The 20,931-nt window shown below is 41.5% G+C and overlaps 1 protein-coding gene across 1 annotated transcript in view; it reads right to left on the bottom strand.

The window, feature by feature from the left end:
* Positions 1 to 20,931, bottom strand: part of CNTNAP2 (contactin associated protein 2) — a 2,351,919-nt gene that overhangs the window by 195,337 nt on the left and 2,135,651 nt on the right. Inside the window, exon 19 of the mRNA XM_058297514.2 lies at positions 13,268 to 13,504. Coding sequence (XP_058153497.1) covers positions 13,268 to 13,504 — 237 coding nt within the window. The remainder of the gene's footprint in view (positions 1 to 13,267; positions 13,505 to 20,931) is intronic.

Genomic DNA, 20,931 nt, shown 5'->3' with positions numbered 1-20,931 from the left:
GTATTGTATCCTAGATCCCTTTGCTTATAGCATTTCAACCAAATACGATTGTTTTTTGTCCCTGAAATTTATCTAAAATTCACCCAATCCATCTCTGTAACCACAGGGACCATCACCAGTACCTGTAATGCCTCTAGCTGAATTCCACAAAGGAGCCTTTTTCCTCCTGGCTGGTGCAGCTCCTCGCAGTTCTCCCGGGCCTGCCTTAGTGCCCTCTTGCCAGCACAACCATAGCAGAGGTGCGATGGCCATCACCTGCGTTTAATGTACAGCATCTTTTGCCTAGGCTACTGAAAATAGGTTCCTATTCAGTCTCTCATTTAAAAAATGATCCCTTTTGATCTCATTTCACACTCAAGTGAATTCCTTCCTTCTCTGCTCTTCTTGACTACTAATCTCTTTAAAAGAGATTCACAGGTATTGTTTGAATTTTATCATGAACCAATTCCAGTCATATTTTTATCTTCAATAATTCCACTGAGGCTGCTCTTCCTAAGGTTGTCAACCACCTCTAGATGAATAAATGTGATGTTTGTTCTCAGGCCCCATTTTCCTTACCCCTTTATCAGCATTTAACAGAGTGGATCAACTTTCTCTGGCAAACATTTCCTACACTTGGCTTTAAAAACACATGTTCTTTTGGTTTTTCTTCTCAACATTTTTCTTCCTGGACACCTTAACCTCGAATTCCCAAGGACCATACTCAAGCTTCTTCTTTTCCTTATTCAAGCCCATTCTGGGTTGATCTTATCCAGTCTTAGGGTTATGAATGCAAGCATATACATCAAACCCCCAAATTTGTACTCCACTCAGACCTCTCTCCTGAATTCTAGAATTATACCACAAAGCCTACTCAGCATCTTCACTTTGATGTCCTACGGACACCTCAAACATAACATACACAAAACTTAACTTTTTTTTTTAAGATTTATTTTTTATTTATTTCTCTCCCCTTCCCTCCCCGCCATTCCCCTGTTGTCTGCTCTCTGTGTCCATTCGCTATTGTTCGTCTATTTCCGCTTGCATTCTTGTCAGTGGCACCTGGAATCTGTGTCTCTTTTTGTTGCGTTATTTTGTTGCATCACCTTTCCATGTGTGTGGTGCCACTCCTGGGCAGGCTGCACTCCTGGGCAGGGGCGCACTTCTTGCGTGTGGGGCTCCCCTATGTGGGGGACACCTCTACATGGCACGGCACTCCTTGTGCACATCAGCACTGTGCATAGACCAGCTCACAACATGGGTAAGGAGGCCCTGGATTTGAACCCTGGGTCTCCCATATGGTAGGCGGATGCTCTATCAGTTGAGCCAAATCCACTTCCCACAAAACTTAAATTTTAATCTTCTCTCCAACAGCATTCTGCCACAGTTTTCCACATCTCAGTTAATAACCTTCCATTTATTCCTACCAAAAGCCTCGACTCCTCAATTTCTTCTATATTACACACATGACCTGTCAGTAAATCCTCTTAGCTCTATTTTCAAAATGTATTCTGCATCTTATCACTTTTCATCGCCTCCATTTCTACCCCTGATAACAGCTACCATCACTTTTTCCTGGATTATTTTGCTGGCTTCCAAACTGATCACCTTCTTCTCTTCTCCTTTTCCCCTAGACACCACACTAGTTTCCTCTCCATGTGGAGTTTAGAGTGGTGATCTCATTAGAGCCCTCCAAAGGCTTCCTATCTCAGAGTAAAAATCAAAGTCTTTATAGTGGCTCCCCAGGTCTTATAGGATCTCCTTCTCCTATTATTTATGGCTTAATATTTTACTACTCTCTTCCTTACTCCCTCTATAACTGACCACATTGGCCTCCTTTCTGCTCACTCAAGAGACAGGATGCTCCTGCCTCAGGACTTTTGCACTTGCTGATTCTTCTCATTCTGTAGTTAATCTCCTGGATGTCCCCTCACCCTCTTCAGGTCTTAGTTCAAATGTCACCCTTTCAATGATTATTTCTATGACTTCCTCATTAAAATCAGAATTTTCCCCACTCCTTTCTTTTGGCGAGGCTCTCTCCCTGCCCCCCTTTCTTGCCTTAATTTTTTCCATAACATTTCTTATCATATAGCATACTACATACTGTACTTAATATTTTTTTATTGTCTGCCTTCTCACACTCAAAAGTAAGCTTCATAAGAGCAAGAACATGTGTTGACATTCATATGGTTTTATTGCCAGTGCCTAGAAGAGTGCCCTTCCTGGTCCCTATTAGGTGCTTAATGAATATTCATTATTTTTAAAAAATATTTTTCATTTAAAAAAATTTATTTATTTATTTATTTATTTATTTCCCCCCCCCCCACAGCTTGTTCCTTTCTTTGCTGTCTCTTCTCTATGTCCATCTGCTGCACATTTTTTCTGTATCTGCTTGTCTCCCTTTGTTGCATCATCTTGCTGCACCAGCTCTCCATGGCTCATGGGCCGTCAGCTCTCTGTGGTGCACGGCTCAGCTTGCCTTCACAAGGATGCCCTGGGACATGAACCCAGGGCCTCCCATATGGTAGATGGGAGCCCAGCTGATTGAGCCACAGCTGCTTCCCTTTTTCATTATTTTTTAAAATTTGTCTTTATTTTTTTAATATTACATTCAAAAAATATGAGGTTCCCATATACCCCCCACCCCCCTCACCCCACTCCTCCCCCCATAACAACAATCTCCTCCATCATCATGAGACATTCATTGCATTTGGTGAATACATCTCTGAGCACCGCTGCACCTCATGGTCAATGGTCCACATCATAGCCCACGCTCTCCCACGGTCCACCTAGTGGGCCATGGGAGGACATATAATGTCCGGTACTGTCCCTGCAGCACCACCCAGGACAACTCCAAGTCACAAAAATGCCCCCACATCTCATCTCTTCCTCCCACTCCCTACCCCCAGCAGCCACCATGGCCACTTTCTCCACACCAATGCCACATTTTCTTCGATTACTAATCACAATAGTTCATGAATAGAATATCAGTAAGTCCACTCTAATCCATACTCTATTCCTCCATTCTGTGGACCTTAGAATGGTTGTGTTCACTCCACATCTATGTCAAGAGGGGGCTTAGATTCCAGCTGGATGCTGGATGTAATTCTGCTTTCAGTTGCAGGCAGTCTTGGCTCCCTGGTGTGGTGGTTGACCTTCTTCACCTCCATGTTAGATGAGTGGGGTAAAGTCCAATAAACCAGAGTGTAGGAATTGCAAGTCTGTTGAGGCTCAGGGCCTGGCTATCACATGGACAGTCCAGAGATTCAGGTCCCCTGGGTATACATTAAACCCCAGCACCAATTACAGTTCCAGTAAAAGTAAAGATCACATCTAAGTCCAGCTCCATCGCACAGAAACACAAACTCCAAAGTAGGGTCAACTGAGATGGCACTGAACTCCAACTGCCATGACCATAGAACCTGTGGGTCTCTGTTGCCCTCAGGAGAACCAATACCTGGGGTTGTATCTCCTTTATATGTCTCTGGGACTCTGCTCAGGTGTGCATAAGGGCAACCCCTCTGATAACCTCCCAGCTCTTTTTGGAGACTCATCTGTTTATTTTAGTTTTTAAAAATTTCTTTGTATTTTATTTCATATATTTAAACTATCATTATTATTTCATTTTCCTATTAATTATATTTGGCTAATTTATTGGCTTCATTTTTGAAGACATTTGGATTACAGAAGGGTTACAACTGTGGCCAGGGAGGATCATTGGTGTGGGGTGTCAGTGATGGGGGATACATGGGAGGAAGCTCACCTGGGCATATATATAAGGCATATAATTGTGTTCAAATGTTCATGAAGCATTGTCACAGTGGGCGGAGATTCACACAATAACCAAAGGAATATGAAATTTCCATCCTGGGGAACTCTGGCACATTCACTAAGGAATTAGCAAGAATCCCCCATGTATAGAGGCAATGACTGGGGAAGGAGGATGGCCCATTGATGGACTCTTGATATTGATGACTGTGTGAATGAAACTTTACTCTTGAAATTGAAATTTAGCTAGTATTATAGGATATCTAAGACTTGCCTCCTTGTTGCTTAAATGCGGCCTTTTTCTAAGCTGAGCTTAGCATATAAATATATTACCTTCCCCTCAGTGTGGGACACGACCCCCAGAGATGAGCCTCCCTGGCACTTAGGGGTTACTAAGCACCAACTAGCAATGCAACAGGAAAAAGATCTCAAATAAAAGGGGGAAAAGGTAAAGACAATGAGTTTATATGGCTAAAAGACTTCAAAGTGAGTCAGGAGGTCATCCCAGAGGTAACACTTATATACATCTCAGCAGGATCTCAGAGACTGCCTAAGTGGATGCTACCCCAAATAGTGGGGCTCTGAGGGCTCTGGAGACATCCAGACACTATAGTCAGGGCAGATAGCTCAGGAATTTGGTGCTTTGCCAGTGGGCCCTACTTTGGAATTTATGCTTCCCAGAGTGACATAGTTGGACTCAGTTGTGGTTTCCCTACACATGGCTCTTCTGTCCTTCTATTTGAACCTATAATTAGTACTAGAGTTGTTAGGTGTATGTCCAAGAGACTTGAATCTTTGGGCTGTCCAAGTGCCAGCTAGGCCCTGAATCTCAATGGAATTGCAACACCTACTCTCCAGTTCATTAGACTCACTCAGGACAACTAACATGGAGGTGATGATGGACAACAACCATACCAAGGAACTGAGAGGGTCTATAACTGCAAGCAAGAGAACCACATCCATCAGCCTCATGGGATCACAGTCTCCTCTCAATTAAAGGTGGAGTGGACATCATCATCCTAGAATCATCAGGATTGGGGAATGAACTATGGACTAAAGTAGACTAACTGGTATTCAATTATAGACTTATTGTGATTCTAGCAATGGAAGAAATTATAACATTGATGTGGAGGCAGTGGCCACTGGAGGTTCTGAGGGTAGGGAGAGGGAAAAAACAGGTGGAATATGGGGGCAGTTTTGGGACTTGGGAATTGTGCTGAATGACATTGCAATAACAGATACAGGACATTATAAATCTTGTCATAACCTACAGAATTGGGTGGGACAGAGTGTAAACTACAAGGTAAACTTTAATCCATGCATAGTGGCAATGCTCCAAAATGTGTTCATCAATTGCAATAAATGTACCTCACTGATGAAGGATGTTGTTAATGTGGGAAAATATGGGAGGTGTGGGGAGTGGGGCATATTTTTTATGTGACATTTGTATAATCTAAGTATCTTTTTAAAAATAAAAAGATTAAAATTAAAAAATAAAGAATGACTTAGGGAGTCTTCCTGCCTCTTCGATTTTTTGGAACACTGTCAGAATTAGACATAAATCCTTTTTCATATTTATCCCGTTTGGTGTTCTCCGAGCTTCTTGTAGGTACATATTCATGTCTTTTGCTATGTTTAGGAAGTTCTTTGTCATTATTTCTTTGACTATTCCGTCCGCCCTTTTCTCTCTTTCTTCTTCTTCTTGGACTCCCATAACATGTATATTGGTGTACTTGATGGTCCCATAGCTGTCTTAGGCTATTTTTACTTTAAATACATATTTTTCTTTTTGTTCCTCAGTCTCATTTCACAGGTCTTGTTTTCTATACTGCTTCTTTCTTCTACCAGCTCTAATCTGCTCTTTTTTTAATTTCTCTCCCCACCCCACCCCCAGTTGTCTGTTCTCTGTGTCATCCATTTGTGTTCTTCTTTGTCCGCTTCTGTTGTTGTCAGCAGCACAGGAAACTGTGTTTCTTTTTGTTGTGTCATCTTGCTGTGTCAGCTCTCAGTGAGTGCGGCACCATTTCTGGGCAGGCTGCACTTTCTTTTGCGCTGGGCGGCTCTCCTTACGGGGCACACTCTTTGTGCGTGGGGCTCCCCTACGTGGGGGACACCCCTGTGTGGCAGGGCACTCCTTGCGTGCATCAGCACTGCGCGTGGGCCAGCTGCACACGGGTCAAGGAGGCCCGGGGTTTGAACTGCGGACCTCCCATGTGGTAGGCGGACGCCCTATCCATTGGGCCAAGTCTCTTTCCCTCTAATCTGCTCTTGAAACCCTCCTGGGCATTTTTCATTTCAATTACTGTGGTCTTTAACCCTATTAGTTCTGTTTGGTTCCTTTAAAAATTTTCTATCTCTTTACTTAGACTCATATTGTTCATTTTTTCCCCTGATATCCTGTTGTTCTTTCCATGTACTTTCCTTCATCTGCTTGAGCATTTTAAGATCACCTTTTTAAAAGCTTTGTTCGATATGTCCACATTCTCATCACCTTCATTGGAGTTTTCTGTACTTTTATCCTCTTTCTTTGGGTGGGCCAGATTTACAGTTTCTTTCTTTGTCTTGTACTTTTTTGTTGCATTCTGTACATGTTAACATTTAAAAATGTTAACTCTGTGATTTACTCCTTGGGAGGTCTGTTTCTTGGTTTTGTAAATCAGCTGGAGATAAGACAGATTTTCTTGTGCTCCCGCTCTTCTATCAGGAAGGTCTGCCCAAAGTGAATGCACTGGGTAGGGATTTCCACGTCTTTCTGGCTTGCTTTCTTGTCCTGGGCTTTTGCTTATTAGTTGTTTTGGAGTTCCCCTATTTACAGGAGCTTCACTGTCCCATCTGTTTCCCAGAGACCTCTCCTGGGTATCTGAAGCCAGCAGGCCTTTTTCCCAGATTGTCTGCCTTTATAGTTTTTACACTCCGGTTGTTGTCACATGCTGCTTTTGCCTGGAGGACAAATTCTGAGTGGAGGGACACCCTGGGCAGGATTTTCCCAGTTCGGTCTTTCCTGCCAAAACAGGGCCAGGGACCTACAAAGGGGGCTCAGACTGGCTCCAAATTGCCCCATGGGGAGGGGTCAGGAAGGGTACCCAAAGCTTCTCTGACAACTTGATGACTCCCTGAAGCTGTGCTTTTCTGGACTCCTCAGCAAATGCAGCCCTTCAGCTAACTTTTCCTTGCAGCACTGAGGAAGCCCTGCAGGTTTAAATCTCCTCCTTCTTGTCTGGGGAGGGTTGTAACAATGGATCCTTCCACCACTTTTGCTCAGGGTGGGGTTGAAATAACAGCTGCAACCGCCTTTGTCTGGAGAGGGTTGAAACAATAGTTGCCCTTAAAGTTGGGAGTCAGCAATCCAAATTCACAAATCAACAGCCATGATCGTGATCAACTGTGCACACCCCTGTTCTTGGGGCGGGAGGTGGGAGGGTGGGGGGGGGGGTGGATTTTTATGTCCCTTTCTGTCAGCAGGAGCTAGCCAGCCACTGGACCCTGTGGTAGCCTGCCATGAGAGCGGGGAATGGGTACTGGTAGCCACCATGCCGAGAGAGCAATTTACTGTTCTTTACTGTAATTTATCAACCTCTTCCTCCTGTTCTTCCCTGGATGTTGCACAGTGTTCTTCTGGCCTCTTGATTTTCAAAATAGATGTTTCAGAAAGTTCCTGCTTGTTGAATGCTTGTTTTGGAGGAAGGACGGGGTCCTAGAATGCCCTACACTGCCTAGAATGCCCTACATCTTCCCTGGGAGTTCCTCTGGCGTCCAAGATGTGCATTCTTAATACAGGTTATGATGTCCTGTCTGATTTGAGCTCTCCTTTAATTTTCAAATCATGCCACTCACCTCCTTACTGTCTTTTTTCAAGCTACCTTGGACTTACCCTATTCTCCAGAAAATACCATTCTCCTTCCTACTTCAGGACTTTTGAACATGCTGCTTCCTCTTCTCATTGCTTTTCTCTCTACCCCTCAGTGTTTTACTCATTTTTTTTCCTTTATCATAACAGCATTAAAAATAATGCATTGTTTTGGTGTGAAGTTGATGATCGGGCAATTGTTTGCCAACATACAGAAAAACCAAGTTGTCTCTCATTTTACTCCTAATGTTTGGATATTGATTGGGTAATCATAGCCAGTTTTCTTAAAGATAAATGTGTAATCATTCATCATTCATTCATTCATTTCTTCAAAAAACATTTATTTAGTGCCCATGCAAAGCACTGTTAAACCCAATTTTTCAAGGTCTGAAAGTGCCTGAAGTGTGCAGTCTATTTCTAACACAGACAGCCGTTCTCTGCACCCCCTCTCCTGCCCCTGCCCCACAATCCCAAGCACAGGCCAGACTTAGTGCCTGGATCTGGAGACACAAAGATAAGCGATAGCTCTGTCTTTGAGGGTTACAGGTCAGATGAATTGGGAATTATGCAAACAATCAGATGTTTTCCTTCCTCTTATCTCTTTGTCATTGGTGCCTGTTTTAGTTTCTTTGGTTGTTCAAGCAAATATCATATAATGGATTGGCTTAAACAAGGGAAATTTATTGGATCATGGTTTTGAGACCAGGAAAAACTCCAAATTAAAGAGTCATTAAGGTGATACTTGCTTCCCAAAGCCTGGCATTCTGGAACTGGCTGCCAGTGACCTTTGTCTTGGCTTTTCTGTCATATGACAATGCATATGGCAGCCTCTCCTGGCCTCTCCCATCTCTTCTGGGTTCCACTGACTTTCAGGTTCTGGCTATTTCCTCTGTGGCTTTCTCTCCATCTGTCTGAGTTTCATTCCACTAATAAAGAACTCCAATAATAAGATTAAGACCCAACCTGATTGAACTGGGTCACACCTTAACTACAGTAACCTCATCAGAAGGTCCTACTAAGAATGGATTTCAGGCAGTGGACTTGGCCCAGTGGTTAGGGTGTCCATCTACCACATGGGAGGTCTGAGGTTCAAACCCCAGGTCTCCTTGACCCCTGTGGAGATGGCCCATGTGCAGTGCTGATGCGCGCAAGGAGTGCCGTGCCACACAGGAGCGTCCCCCCCGTAGGGGAACCCCATGCGCAAGGAGTGCCCCTCATAAGGAGAGCTGCCCAGCGTGAAAGAAAGTGCAGCCTGCCCAAGAATGGCGCCGCACACATGGAGAGTTGACACAGCAAGATGGCGCAACAAAGAGAAACACAGATTCCCAGGCTGCTGACAACAACAGAAGTGGACAAAGAAGACACAGCAAATAGACACAGAGAACAGACAACCGGGGTGGGGGGGTGGGGAAGGGGAGAGAAATAAATAAGTCTTAAAAAAAAAAAAAAAAAAAAGGATTTCACACACAGAGGGATGGATTAAGTTTAAAAACATGTTTTTCTGTGGTACATAGCTCCAAACCACCAGAGTCCGTTTATGTTTCTGAGCTCTATTAAAATCTGTATTAAATGGCTTACACTATTGTTTTCTCTTTTCTGTCTTTCTCAGATTTTGTAAATGTGACCTAGAATTTCTGTGACTGTTTTACTTAGAGGTAACAGGAATGATTTGCTTTGAGAAAAAAGATGAGCTGGGATTTATACATAGTGAATATATAAACAGTAATGGCAATAGTTTTGAATAATAAAATTTAAATGATATATTTATTCATTTCAAATAATAGCAGAAGAGAATCATTAAATGATGGCAGAGAGAATATTAATATTTTCCTATTAATATAAAATATTATAAAAATGGAGAGATACTCTACTTGCTATAGCTCATCTTCATCTCCCAAGGGAATTAAGCAGTTAAAAGTGACTGCTCTTTTATTGGCTGCAGCAAATAAAGTGCTGAACAGATTTATTCTCTTCTGGCCATCATCATTATAATCAGCAAAGACTTACTGAGCACCTATTGTAGATCGGAGATGTAGTGCTGGAAGCTTTTCATCTCACTTGGAAGACAGGGTATATTTATAACAAAGACAAATTACAATACAGTACCCTAAGTTTCAAACAAATGACATTGAAAGTAAGTGTAATAGGAGTTTAAAATAAGGAGAAATCACTGATAGGAAAGTGAAATTTAATTTGAACCTTGAATGAAAGGCAGGTGTTAGACTAGAGAGGAAGATGAACTATTTGTGGGTTATAGGGACACAGTGGTCATAAAGGCAGGGACACAGGTATTAATACAGTACTTGAAGAATATTGGGTTTCTCGGAAAGGAAGAGTAGAGGAATTCTGAATATGTTGTTAAATATAGATTAAGTTAGTGAACTCACGATAATAATAATTGCTAACGCTTATATGGTGTCAACCTTAGTGCTTTATACCTGTTAACGCATTCGATTTCCACAACATCCCTATGAGGGAGACACTATTTTACAGATGTAGGAAACACTATATTACAGATGAGGAAACTGAGGCACGGAAGGTAACTGATTGCCCAAGAGCACACAACTGGCCAATGACAGAAGCAGAATTTAAAAGCAGATAATCTGGCTCTAATAGTTCGAGCTTTTAATCACTAGACTGGTGGGTTTTGGTTGGAAGGTTGCGGGATTAGGGATTTCTCCTGTCTTACAGGGGAGCAGGGGCAGGCATCACTGGGTGTTTCATAAGGGGTTTGACTGTGCTGTGTAGGGTCAAGGAGGGCGTAACTGGCAAGAAACAGAGGGATTGGGACAGAGCTTTCCTGCACATGTGCTGAGGCACACTGTCTTTCCATGAGTGGGCTTGTTAGGAGCATACTTCCCCTCGGACCTCAACAGACCTGAGGGAGGTGAGGGCTTCTGGGGTCACTGGGCTAGTGTCCTCCAAAACACGACTTCATCCATTTACCCAATGCTTTCCAAATATAGTATTGCGATATTGCCATGGCATGAACAATATTGAGAAGCACTGAATTAGAAGACAGTTTCCTAAGACAGTAGTAGTAGAGGAAAAGAAAAGAATAAACTTGAAAGACATGAGAATCAAATGCATAGGATGTGTTTGCCTGGATGGACCAAGAGATGGGCAACCATAAAGCATTCATGAATGACACAAAGCTTTTCAACTCAAGCATCTAACTGAGGAGCATCTTGGAGAGTGCCTGGTTTTGGGGAACGGTGATGATGTAGTTTTCAATATGTTGAGTTTGAGAGGATGCCAGAATATTCAGTTAAGACTTTGTAGTTTTTTCCCTGATATTTTGGCAGAGACTTTATTGATTTTTTAAAAGCTCAGAATAGATTCCTTGACTTTTTTCTAACTTGAAACCCCACAGGTAAAAACTGTATTTGAAGTGTGGAAAAGCCAGATTTTTACCAGCAGTCTGAGGATGGACTTGTAACACTGAGAAGGAAGCCTACCAGTTCTACTCTCCATATGCACTGAGTGTCCTAGAGATCCCTGCAGGATAGACAGTGGTCAAGAGGTCTGGTCCTGGAATGAGACACTTGAAATTAGAAACCCCAGCACTGCCCATTAGTAGCTGAGTGTGCAAGTCACTTAATCTCTGTGCAGTCCAGTTTTCTCATCTGTAGAAAGAGGGTAAGGGTTGTGTGGCTCATAGGAGTAAATGCACGTGCACTCAGAGTGTCAGGCACAAGGTGAGTGTAATTAAACAGCAACCACTAATACGGAATTGATCAGTCAAACCCTTGTCCACCGTGAATATCTACAAACATGGCGTGAGTGCACACGTCAGGTGGGTAGAGGCTCTGGGAGCTACTGAATGTAACTGGGAAGTAAATTTTAGTGAGGCAGTGGCTTGAGGATGAGACAAAAGAGCATTTACTGGGGCAAGTTCCTCAAAAGCACTGACAGAACTAAAGATGGAAAGGGAGGGAGCCAGAGGAAACCCTAGGGGCCTGATTTGTCTGCTGGGAGGTTGGGTATCTGTGTGTGGAAGAAGATACATATCAACTTTTATGGATTACAAATGTAGTTAACTGGATCCAGGTAACAAACTTAACTCTCGAACTCCTGAAAAGTAGGGGTCATACACTTTTCTCTCCTGCTTGCTGACTTCCTGATTTTACTTGCTATTTTTCTGATTAGAAAAGCAAAGCTTGAACATTGAGAGCATATCAAATGTATCAATGAGTATTACTCAGGCAAAGCAAATCACCCACAATCTAACCAAACCAAGACACTTTGCATTCACATTATTGCTTTTTTTTCCTATTCACATTTCTTTTCAACAGTGCTAAGCTGATACTGTAGATTGTTTTCTAAGTGTAACATTACATTACATACAATTTTTTCCCTGTCATTGATTGCTCTTCATAAATATTATTTTTGATATATACATAATATTCCATAACAAGGTGACCTCTCTTTTACTAGTCATTTTCCTAGCATTGAACTTTTAGATCCTTTCCAATTCTCATTTTCATAAATAACATTTTGATGAAAATCTTCATGGTGAATTTCTGTCTGATTTTTGGCTTGTTTCTTTATGGATGAATTCTGAAAGGGGAAATCCTAGGGACATACATACACACACAACACACATTGCACATAGAGGGAGTTTAAGAAATTACTAATTTTTTTTACTGAAACTACTATTATTGACTTGGGTTAAAAATAATAATTTTTGGTTGCCATGGAAGAAAACCTTGATCTTTAAGATGTTACAACACTGGAATAGCTGTCAAAAAGTCTACAGAGTCTTAATTATTGAAGAGCAAGAAGGGCAACGACAGAGTTGGTCTCTACATTTTCAGTTCATACAATTTCTCTGGGAAATAAGTTAAAGAAATTTGCTCTCTGATAGCACTTAATAAATACTCTTAGTAGTAGTAGTAAGAAAAGTGATCTTCTTACAATGTTTAGTGTTTGAGAAATCAAGTTTCCAGAATACAAATTAACTCCCAATGTTCAGCAGGTCTATATATTTTAGAGTTGCTTAGATTTGTTTCAAAGATCATCATTTGAAGGATCATAAATCTATTTGTATATTCTCACCAGAATGTATTTTATTTGCACTCTTTGACCCTCCCTGACTCACTGCATATTTGGTGACCAAAATGGCAGATATACCACTTCTTTAAGCAACTTTTATGCCAAGGATACACTTTGTAAATGTAAAATCATGAGAGAGTTGTGAAAGGGTATAGGAATGAAAATGTTTTTGATTTCTCTTTCTATCGAAAGTTCTTATGTTCTGTAGGAAGCTGCTAAAACATTGTAATAAATCAGGATGATTTAATGATTTATACATGATTAATTTAACTGCTTCAAAGCTCAAGTCTATTTAGTATAGTAGTGAGTTTAGTTATTTGATGGAAACAAAAAATAATAATTTTAAATACATAACCATCTCATATTCATGTAATATAGTTCTTGTAAAGGCTTTGACATGTTTTATCAAGTTTATTACTATAATACATTGCTATAAAGTCATCAACAGACAAGTTGTTTTCCTGGCTTTCACATAGAGAAATGAGGTTCAAAGAAGTTATATGACTTGCTCAAGTCCTGCAGAGAATAAAAGACAAGCCAAGAGCAATCCAGACTCTCACTGTAACATACTGGCCACCCAATAGTAAACAGCAGAAGACCAGGTATCTTTGTCCTTACCAGCAGGTTTGACGAGAACGGCCAAGAAGTCTGTAGTGTGAGAACTGACATAAAGGAGAATGCAGGGAGCCTTGGTGGTGCTGAAGCTGAAACTGAGAACCTCTCTGGCCAGGTCTGGGGTAGAGTTCTGTTGATCAGGAGAGTTTTCGGTTTTACTGGCTGTTTCTTTGGCACTGACCCCTGGTGCCTGGAAGTTATACCGTAGCCACATCCCCTCTTCGAAATATGCACCAACATCTGTTAAAAAGAAAAGGAAAGAGAAAATTGAAAAATGATGGTAGTGATGCCACTACCACCAATATTTGACATCTGGGGAGACTGTTGATTCTGTAGTGACCTCTAAAGCTTTTCCTTGAAGTTGGTCCTGGCTCCAGAGTGAAGATTCGGTGTGCGTAAATGTCTATGTAGATGGACGTTATTTCACCAACGTGAATAATCGAAAAAAAAAAAAAAGCCAAAATAAACGTAACAGAGCTTGGAAATATGTAAAATTAAAAAATAAAAAAATTAACGTTGGGGATTGAATCACGTACCCCACAGAAGACATATTCACACTTTCATCTGCATTCCTGTGGGTGTGAACCCATTTTTAAATTGGACCTTTTAAAGATGCTATTATTCGACAGGCGAGGCCTAACTGAATCAGGCTGAGCCTTAACCCATATGACTGGAAGCCTTATAAAGACAGGAAATTTGGGTGCAGTCAGAGAAAGCCACAGGAAGGAGCGAGAAGTCAGCCAACACCAGAAGAGAGAGACAGTGCCATGTGGCGGGAGGCTGAAGCGCAGGCAGAGATGCAAGCCAAGGAAAAGCGAGGATTGCTGCAAGACAGCGCCAGCACATTACAGTTTTTGCGGAGAAAGCATGGCCTTGCTGATAGCTTGATTTTGAACTTCAAGCCTCTCAAACCATGAGCCAATAAATTCCTGTTGTTAAGCCAACATATTGTGTGGCAGCCCTGAAAAACTGAGACAATCAAGAAACTTAAATTATATCAGAAAAAATTTCACATACTGTACTCAGACCACATAACTAGTTTTGATTCAAGAGAGAGTCTGAAAATGAAAACAGTATTATAATATAAATACCCATTTAAGGAACTCATGGGCATCCTCTTCTCTGAGATCGGATTTGCTTTGGATGTTCACAAGGAAAGTCCTTGATAAAACTCTCACTAAGTCCTCAAAAAGCTTTATGCATAGTGTTTAAAATTGAAAGACCTGACGGGAAGCAGACATGGCTCAACTGATAGAGTGTCTGCCTACTATATGGAGGGTCCAGGGTTCGATCCCCAGGGCCTCATAACCCATGTGGTGAGCTGACCCATGCGTGGTTCTGTCATGCACAAGGAGTGCTGTGCCACTCAGGGGTACCCCCACATAGGGAAGCCCCATGCACAAGGAGTGCACCCCGCAAGGAGAGCCACACTGCGTGAAAAAAGTGCAGCCCGCCCAGGAGTGGCGCTGCACACATGGAGAGCTGACAAGCAAGAAAATGCAACAAAAAAGAGACTCAGTTTCCCAGTGCCACCTAATAATACAAGTGGATGCAGAAGAACACACAGCGAATGGACATGGAGGGGAAGGGCAGAGAAATAAATAAAATAAATCTTAAAAAAAAACAAAAACAGAAACAAAAAAACCTGGAAGTCTGTTTTTAGAGAGACCTGAGTTCAAAGTTGGCCACTAATTATGTGTGTCCTTAGGGCAGGGGTTCTTAACCAGGGATCCATGGAAAGATTTCAGGTGTGAGCTTGAATTGAAAAAAATCAACTTATTATCTTTATTTTTATTGACCTCTAACTGAAATCTAGCATTTCTTTTGCTCATGAATATATGCAATAAATAAATTACAGTAGTGTTCATTTCACCTGACTGGCAAAGGGGTCCGTGGAACAAAAAAAGTTAAGAACCCCTGCCTTAGGGGAAGTTAGTTAACCACCTTCTTTAGTTTTCAATATTTCATCTGTGATATGGAAGTAATAGCAGTTGTGAGAATTACAAAAGATAACATAGGGTAATTAACACTCAAATAGTATTATTATTAAAGAAATTAGAAGAAAGGTCACTAACCCTTCATCAGCCATTTCCTATAGCCTAATCAGTGCTAATTGGTTTTTAAATTATTTCCTTGCAGATGTGCTCCTGCTGCAGATTCGCCCATTATTTGTTCACCAACGTTCTAAAATCACCTCCTGACTCACTATTAAAGTGAATCTGCCTTATCCAGATTTGTTTGGTCTTCATAGTTACTGTTTCAGTCTACCTTTCTGAAAGCATTTTTCAAACGTCATTGCCCATGGAAACTGCTATTCCCACAATACTTAACATCTTGGTAAATTAACACTATGCAGGATATATTTTGCGGAACACTTCTCTACATTATACTTAATAGGACAGGGCAATTTTAAATAGGATTATTCCACCTGGGAATTTTGAAGTTTGTACTTGTTAAATAAGTCTAGCAAAGAATCAACATAGCATAGTGGCAGAGCTAAGGCTCTGCAGCCAGACCCCTGGGGGTAAATCTTGCCTTGCTACGGCCTGAGTTAACAAGGGTCAATTGCTTAAAACTCTCTAAGCCTCAGTTTCCTTCTCTGAAAAATGGGGCCTCATAGGTTGTCACGAGGATTCAATAATCCATGCATAACATTTAGCCTAGTGTTTGGAATATATGATGAACACTCAATAAAGATTAATTATTATTCCAAAGACAGGTTACCATTTTCTACTGAGGGAAACAGAGGGACACAACTTGCCCACCTCCAGCCTCCCAGTGCGTTTCACCACATGCACTCAATACTCAAGAATTCACCATGGCACTGTTAGAGATAGTCCACCATATATTGCTTCTCATTGATTTGTGATGAAAAGAGAATTCAGTTATTTACGAACTTTCAATGATGGGCAGTATTATCTCCCTCTGGCCCTCCCATCCCAAGGATTTTTTTCTCTTTATTTTTAAAGGAGCTTTAGATTATATATACATGTTACATCGAAAATATAGGGGATTCCCATATACCCTCTTCCCTCCCCCTTCCACACTCTCCCCCATTAACAACATCTTTCATTAGTGTGGTATATTTGTTACAACTGATGAACGCATATTGAAGCAGTGCTATTAAGCATGGTCTATGGTTTACATTATGTTTTACACTTTGCACTGCACAATTTTATAGGTTTTACAAAATGTATAATGGCTGGTATCCATCATTGTAATATCTTACAGAACAATTCTGATGTCTCAAAAATGCCCCATGTTATACCTATTCTTCCTTCTCCCTTCCCTCAGAACCTCTGGTGACCACTGCCTTTATATCAATGTTATAAGTTCTTCCATTGCTGGAATAATAATGTCTACTTTAGTCCATAGTTGCGTTTACCCATTATGGTTGTTCATTCCTCTATCTTGAGGATTTTGGGATGGTGATGCCCACTTTGCTTCTATTTGAGAGGGGCTTAGATTCCACAATGCACATGGATGGAACTGTCTTGTGTGCAGTTGAAGATATTCTCTGCTTCTTGGATTGGGTGCTGTCCATCCTCCTTTTGTTAGGACTTTTGAAAAAGTGTGTGCTTATGGGGAGTCATCAGAATAATTGGTGGGGATATGCTAATGGCATTTCATGGGCAGGGGCAAGGGCTGCTCATGTCCTACAATGTGTGGACTGTCTCACACAACTAAAAATTGTCTTGCTCAATAGGCCAAATGCATCCTTGTTGGGAAACAGATAATTAAACAAATAGTTTAATGGATACAAGTCACTGCATTACTGATTGGAGTGTAAAGATGAACAAACACAATCACTGCCCTAGAATGTAACAGTGAGTGTGGGAGCAGGAGACCTACGAGCAATTTTAATACAAGATAAGTCTTATGGTGGTCTACCAGCAGGTTCTGTGATAAGAACCCTCAAATCACTGCATGGAATATCATAAGTCAGCTTTTCCATTTCCCGAGCAAATATCTATTGTACACTCACCATGTACTGGGCACTAGGCTAGGTACTGAGGTTATATTCCTTGCCGTCAAGGACCTCTCGACCCAGAGGAGTAGTTAAACTACAAATAGACCATTAGAATGCAGTGCCATCTGGACAGGATTGGGTACATGCAGGAAGCCCCTGGAACACAAGGACGCACCAGCCTTTTCTCCAGGGGCCTGGAAAGGTTTCTGAAAGAAGAATACATCTGAGCAGAGACCCAAAGACATGTCAGGCAGCCATGTAAAGGTAGAGGGGAAGAAGGCAAACTTTCTAACTGAGGCAACAGCATGCAAAAAGATTTGAAGGTGAGAGAGTTTGCAATCTGAGGCATCATGCCACCTAGATAAAATTCAGCCCTCTCCTTTCACAATAGTCATTCGACACTCATTAGCCTCCCACTACATTTCAGGCTGGGTATTGGAGATACAATGGTGAGCAAGAGAGAGGTGACGCTGCACTCTTCAGTTCAGAGTCTAGTGGGTCAGATAGACATGCCTAGGACAGGCTGCCGTGAAAGTGTCAGACCGCTGGGAAACCCTTAGTTGGCAGGGGAGGGTGGTAGGGGAGCAGTCGGAGAGAGCAGGCAGGTCAGGGAGCCAGAAGCAAACACACCAATGGGTTCATCTGGAGATTGTATGGGTCATTATCTGATAACAGGTTAGGGCGGTGCAGGGGAGAAGAGGTAGGTGTGGGTAAAGGTAGAGATGAAGGCCAGAGGATTCAAACAAGTTGGAGAGAGACAGACAGGGATGATGCCCAAGAATAGAGACAGGTATCAGGCACTTGAGATTCAAAATTGAGGGACAGAGGACCTGGGCCTAGGGAGAGGTTCTGGTTAGCAAAGGCTGAAGAAGCATGCAAAGCCCCGGAGGCCACAAGTCCCCTGGGTTACAGGTGAAATGCATCACCAGCAACAACTTCAGCTCCCATGTGCTAGGCTCTCTCCAGCTATTCCACTCCCAGAGCCAGGTCTGCAGACAGATGGTGAGCAGAACCGAGGCCCTAACATTTCTCACACTGCCTGCTTGGGAGCCTTCTAAAAATGTTGGTCCCCAGGTCCATTCCCAGAATTCAGCTCAGAGGTTCTGACTCAAAATGTCCTGAGAATCAGCAATTTTACCAGGCTCCTCAGGTGACGCTTATGTACACCAGAGTTTGAGACCCTTGCAGAAGTAACTGGGTCAAGATGATGTACTCGGCGGGGCAGGGAGCTGAGCGGTTCTTGTCAGGAATAGACAACATGCATCTATCAGCTACTGGTCACAACCATTCCAAAGCAGATCATGAAGAAAGATTTAAAAACTAAGGATTTTAGCTAAGCAAACTAAAAATATGCCACAGACAATACTTTTGGTGTCTTTTAGAGTCATCACTAAAAAAACTGATGGATTTATGTCAGTTTTGGAAGAAAGGATATACTATGTTTAAAAGCGTTATTCTGAAAGTGCATCGTAAACCAGCTGTTAAGCCAAGGCCTCTGAGTCCTGTGAATAATTTAAGGTTTGAAGTGACAGATTTACAACTGTCATTTCACTGTTTCAGATCATTTTAAGGAAATGCCAAATCAGGGTGCTGCACAGAATGTTTAAGGAAAGTAAAACTCCTATCTCTTGTGAATGAACAACTAAAATAATATTAATTTGCCAAGCATGATGTAGCATGTTTTCCTTCACTGAATTATCAAAAATTACCAAAAATTCAAGAATGCTTGGCTTAAGGTTTTTATACTAGTAAGAGATAATCTAAGTTTCACAATTTTCATATTTTTGAAAGAAATGGTAAATTCTGTGTCCATTTATTCTGTGATATATTATGAAAGATTTGTTAATTGATATCATGTTTCTCAAAACTTTAAAAATACATTTGCCATCTCTAGACTTAGGATCAGAAGGTTGACAATAACCTTGAAGTTACTGATGTAATTATTAATGTTTTTTAATTTTTATTATTTATTTATTTATTTTGTAATTATTAATATTAAGCCTTGTAACTCTGTTTTAAACTATTGCTCGGTCCTCAAAATGGATTATATGTAAATGATCCCTGGTTGAGGAAAAGAAGTTGAAAATGTTTGGAATGAGATCCAGAAACTATCTCATAAGCATCTTCTCTTCCCCTTGTCTAACCAAATCCCTGAGACTTACAGTGGAAAAAACAAAAAAATGGAAAACAAAATAAACAGTTGGTACTCACCACTGTTGTCAAATTGTTTCTCAGCTTTTTCTTCTCCAAATTAAATAATTCTATTTCTTCTCCCTTTCCACTTAGGATGTGTTTTGCAATCTCTCTCTCTCTTTAAATTGACATGATTCTTTTTGTTCTCTAATTTCCTCATGGAGGATGGAGAATTGAAAGTCTCCGACTTAAAAAAAAAGGCTCATTTCCAAAAGTTTATTTTAAAGTCAGTAATTTGCAACTTGGAAATATTTTCCCATAGAAACAATGTTTTAGATCGTGGTTAGTTTGCCAGGAGAGTCCACAAATGCTGAATCAGTCAGGATGTGTAATAAAAGATAATTGAAGAGTGCCATTGTGTATTAGTAATTAAACAGGAAAACAACACAAAAATGTGAAGGTTTGTTCTAACTGGGAGAACTCCAGGGAACTCTATTCCCACAAGGATTTCATCCATTTGTTTGAGGGTAAATGCTTAACAATTGGCTCTTGGGGGAGGGGTCAGCCCAGAGTTGTAATTTGCGCTGATTTCTGCAGTGTAAATATTCCCACCCAGGCTGCTTTCGAGCTGCCAACGTGACATCGTGAGCTGTACCACTGAGACGTTCTCAATCTGCTCTCAAGCCCTTGACTCAGTCAATCAAGCAGACATTTATTAGGACCTCATTGTGGTAGCGTCCTTCTTTTTACCTTCTGCTGTTCACAAACACTTTAATATTTATGTACTCCTTCCTGCCATCCAAAGCACTCTTCCACCTCTTCCCCAGCTATCCCGGGTTTTGAAAGCTCTGGGACAGCTTCTGCTAAAATCTTTCAAGAACTGCTGGGGAGCAGGGATCCTCCAGAGGAAGCAGAGGTGTAAGCGGCAGCCTCAGGCTTACTAAACTCTTTCATGCAGAATTCTATTGCTCAGATTGATCATGCTCATTAACTGCTTTTTAATTAATAATCTAGTAAAAGAGTTAAGTGAATGTCATGGAGTTCTGTTCCTAGGGAGCTTGGCCATCATCCTTCTGCAACATGATTCTGCATTAGGCCTGGTTCTTTGCACTGCAGTCTGCACAGCACAGCTCTGTAGATGGCACACAGTGTACCGGCTGTGCTCCCAGGGCCCAGCTGTCTTGTAACACGGCCGTTTCCTCTCCTGGCCTTACAGCAGCAAAGTTATTTTTTCTTCCCAAGTGAACCACCCTGAATATCCCCCCCTGAATGTTTTATTCTGTTTGCTTGCTGTTTTCTTCAATTTACTGTAATCGTTTTGGAGTTAACAACATCGGGCCTAGGATGGGTTAATGTTCACCTCTACTTGTTCTGTTTCCCCAGGTAGATAGTATCTATTGTAACCACTTTCTCAACATTCTCCCTAAAGGATGGGTCACTTCCAGGTCAGTTTCTATGTAATAAAAGCTTTAAGTGTCTGAATCTGTACAAAGAAAAAAAAAATACCAATGAAAAAGTTTAGCCTGAATGGCACGTGTTGCCCGTGAGGCTAGGGAAAGCACAT

This window comes from Dasypus novemcinctus, chromosome 5, assembly GCF_030445035.2.
Source record: "Dasypus novemcinctus isolate mDasNov1 chromosome 5, mDasNov1.1.hap2, whole genome shotgun sequence".
NCBI lineage: Eukaryota > Metazoa > Chordata > Mammalia > Cingulata > Dasypodidae > Dasypus > Dasypus novemcinctus.
This window is presented reverse-complemented; position numbering and strand designations above follow the sequence as displayed.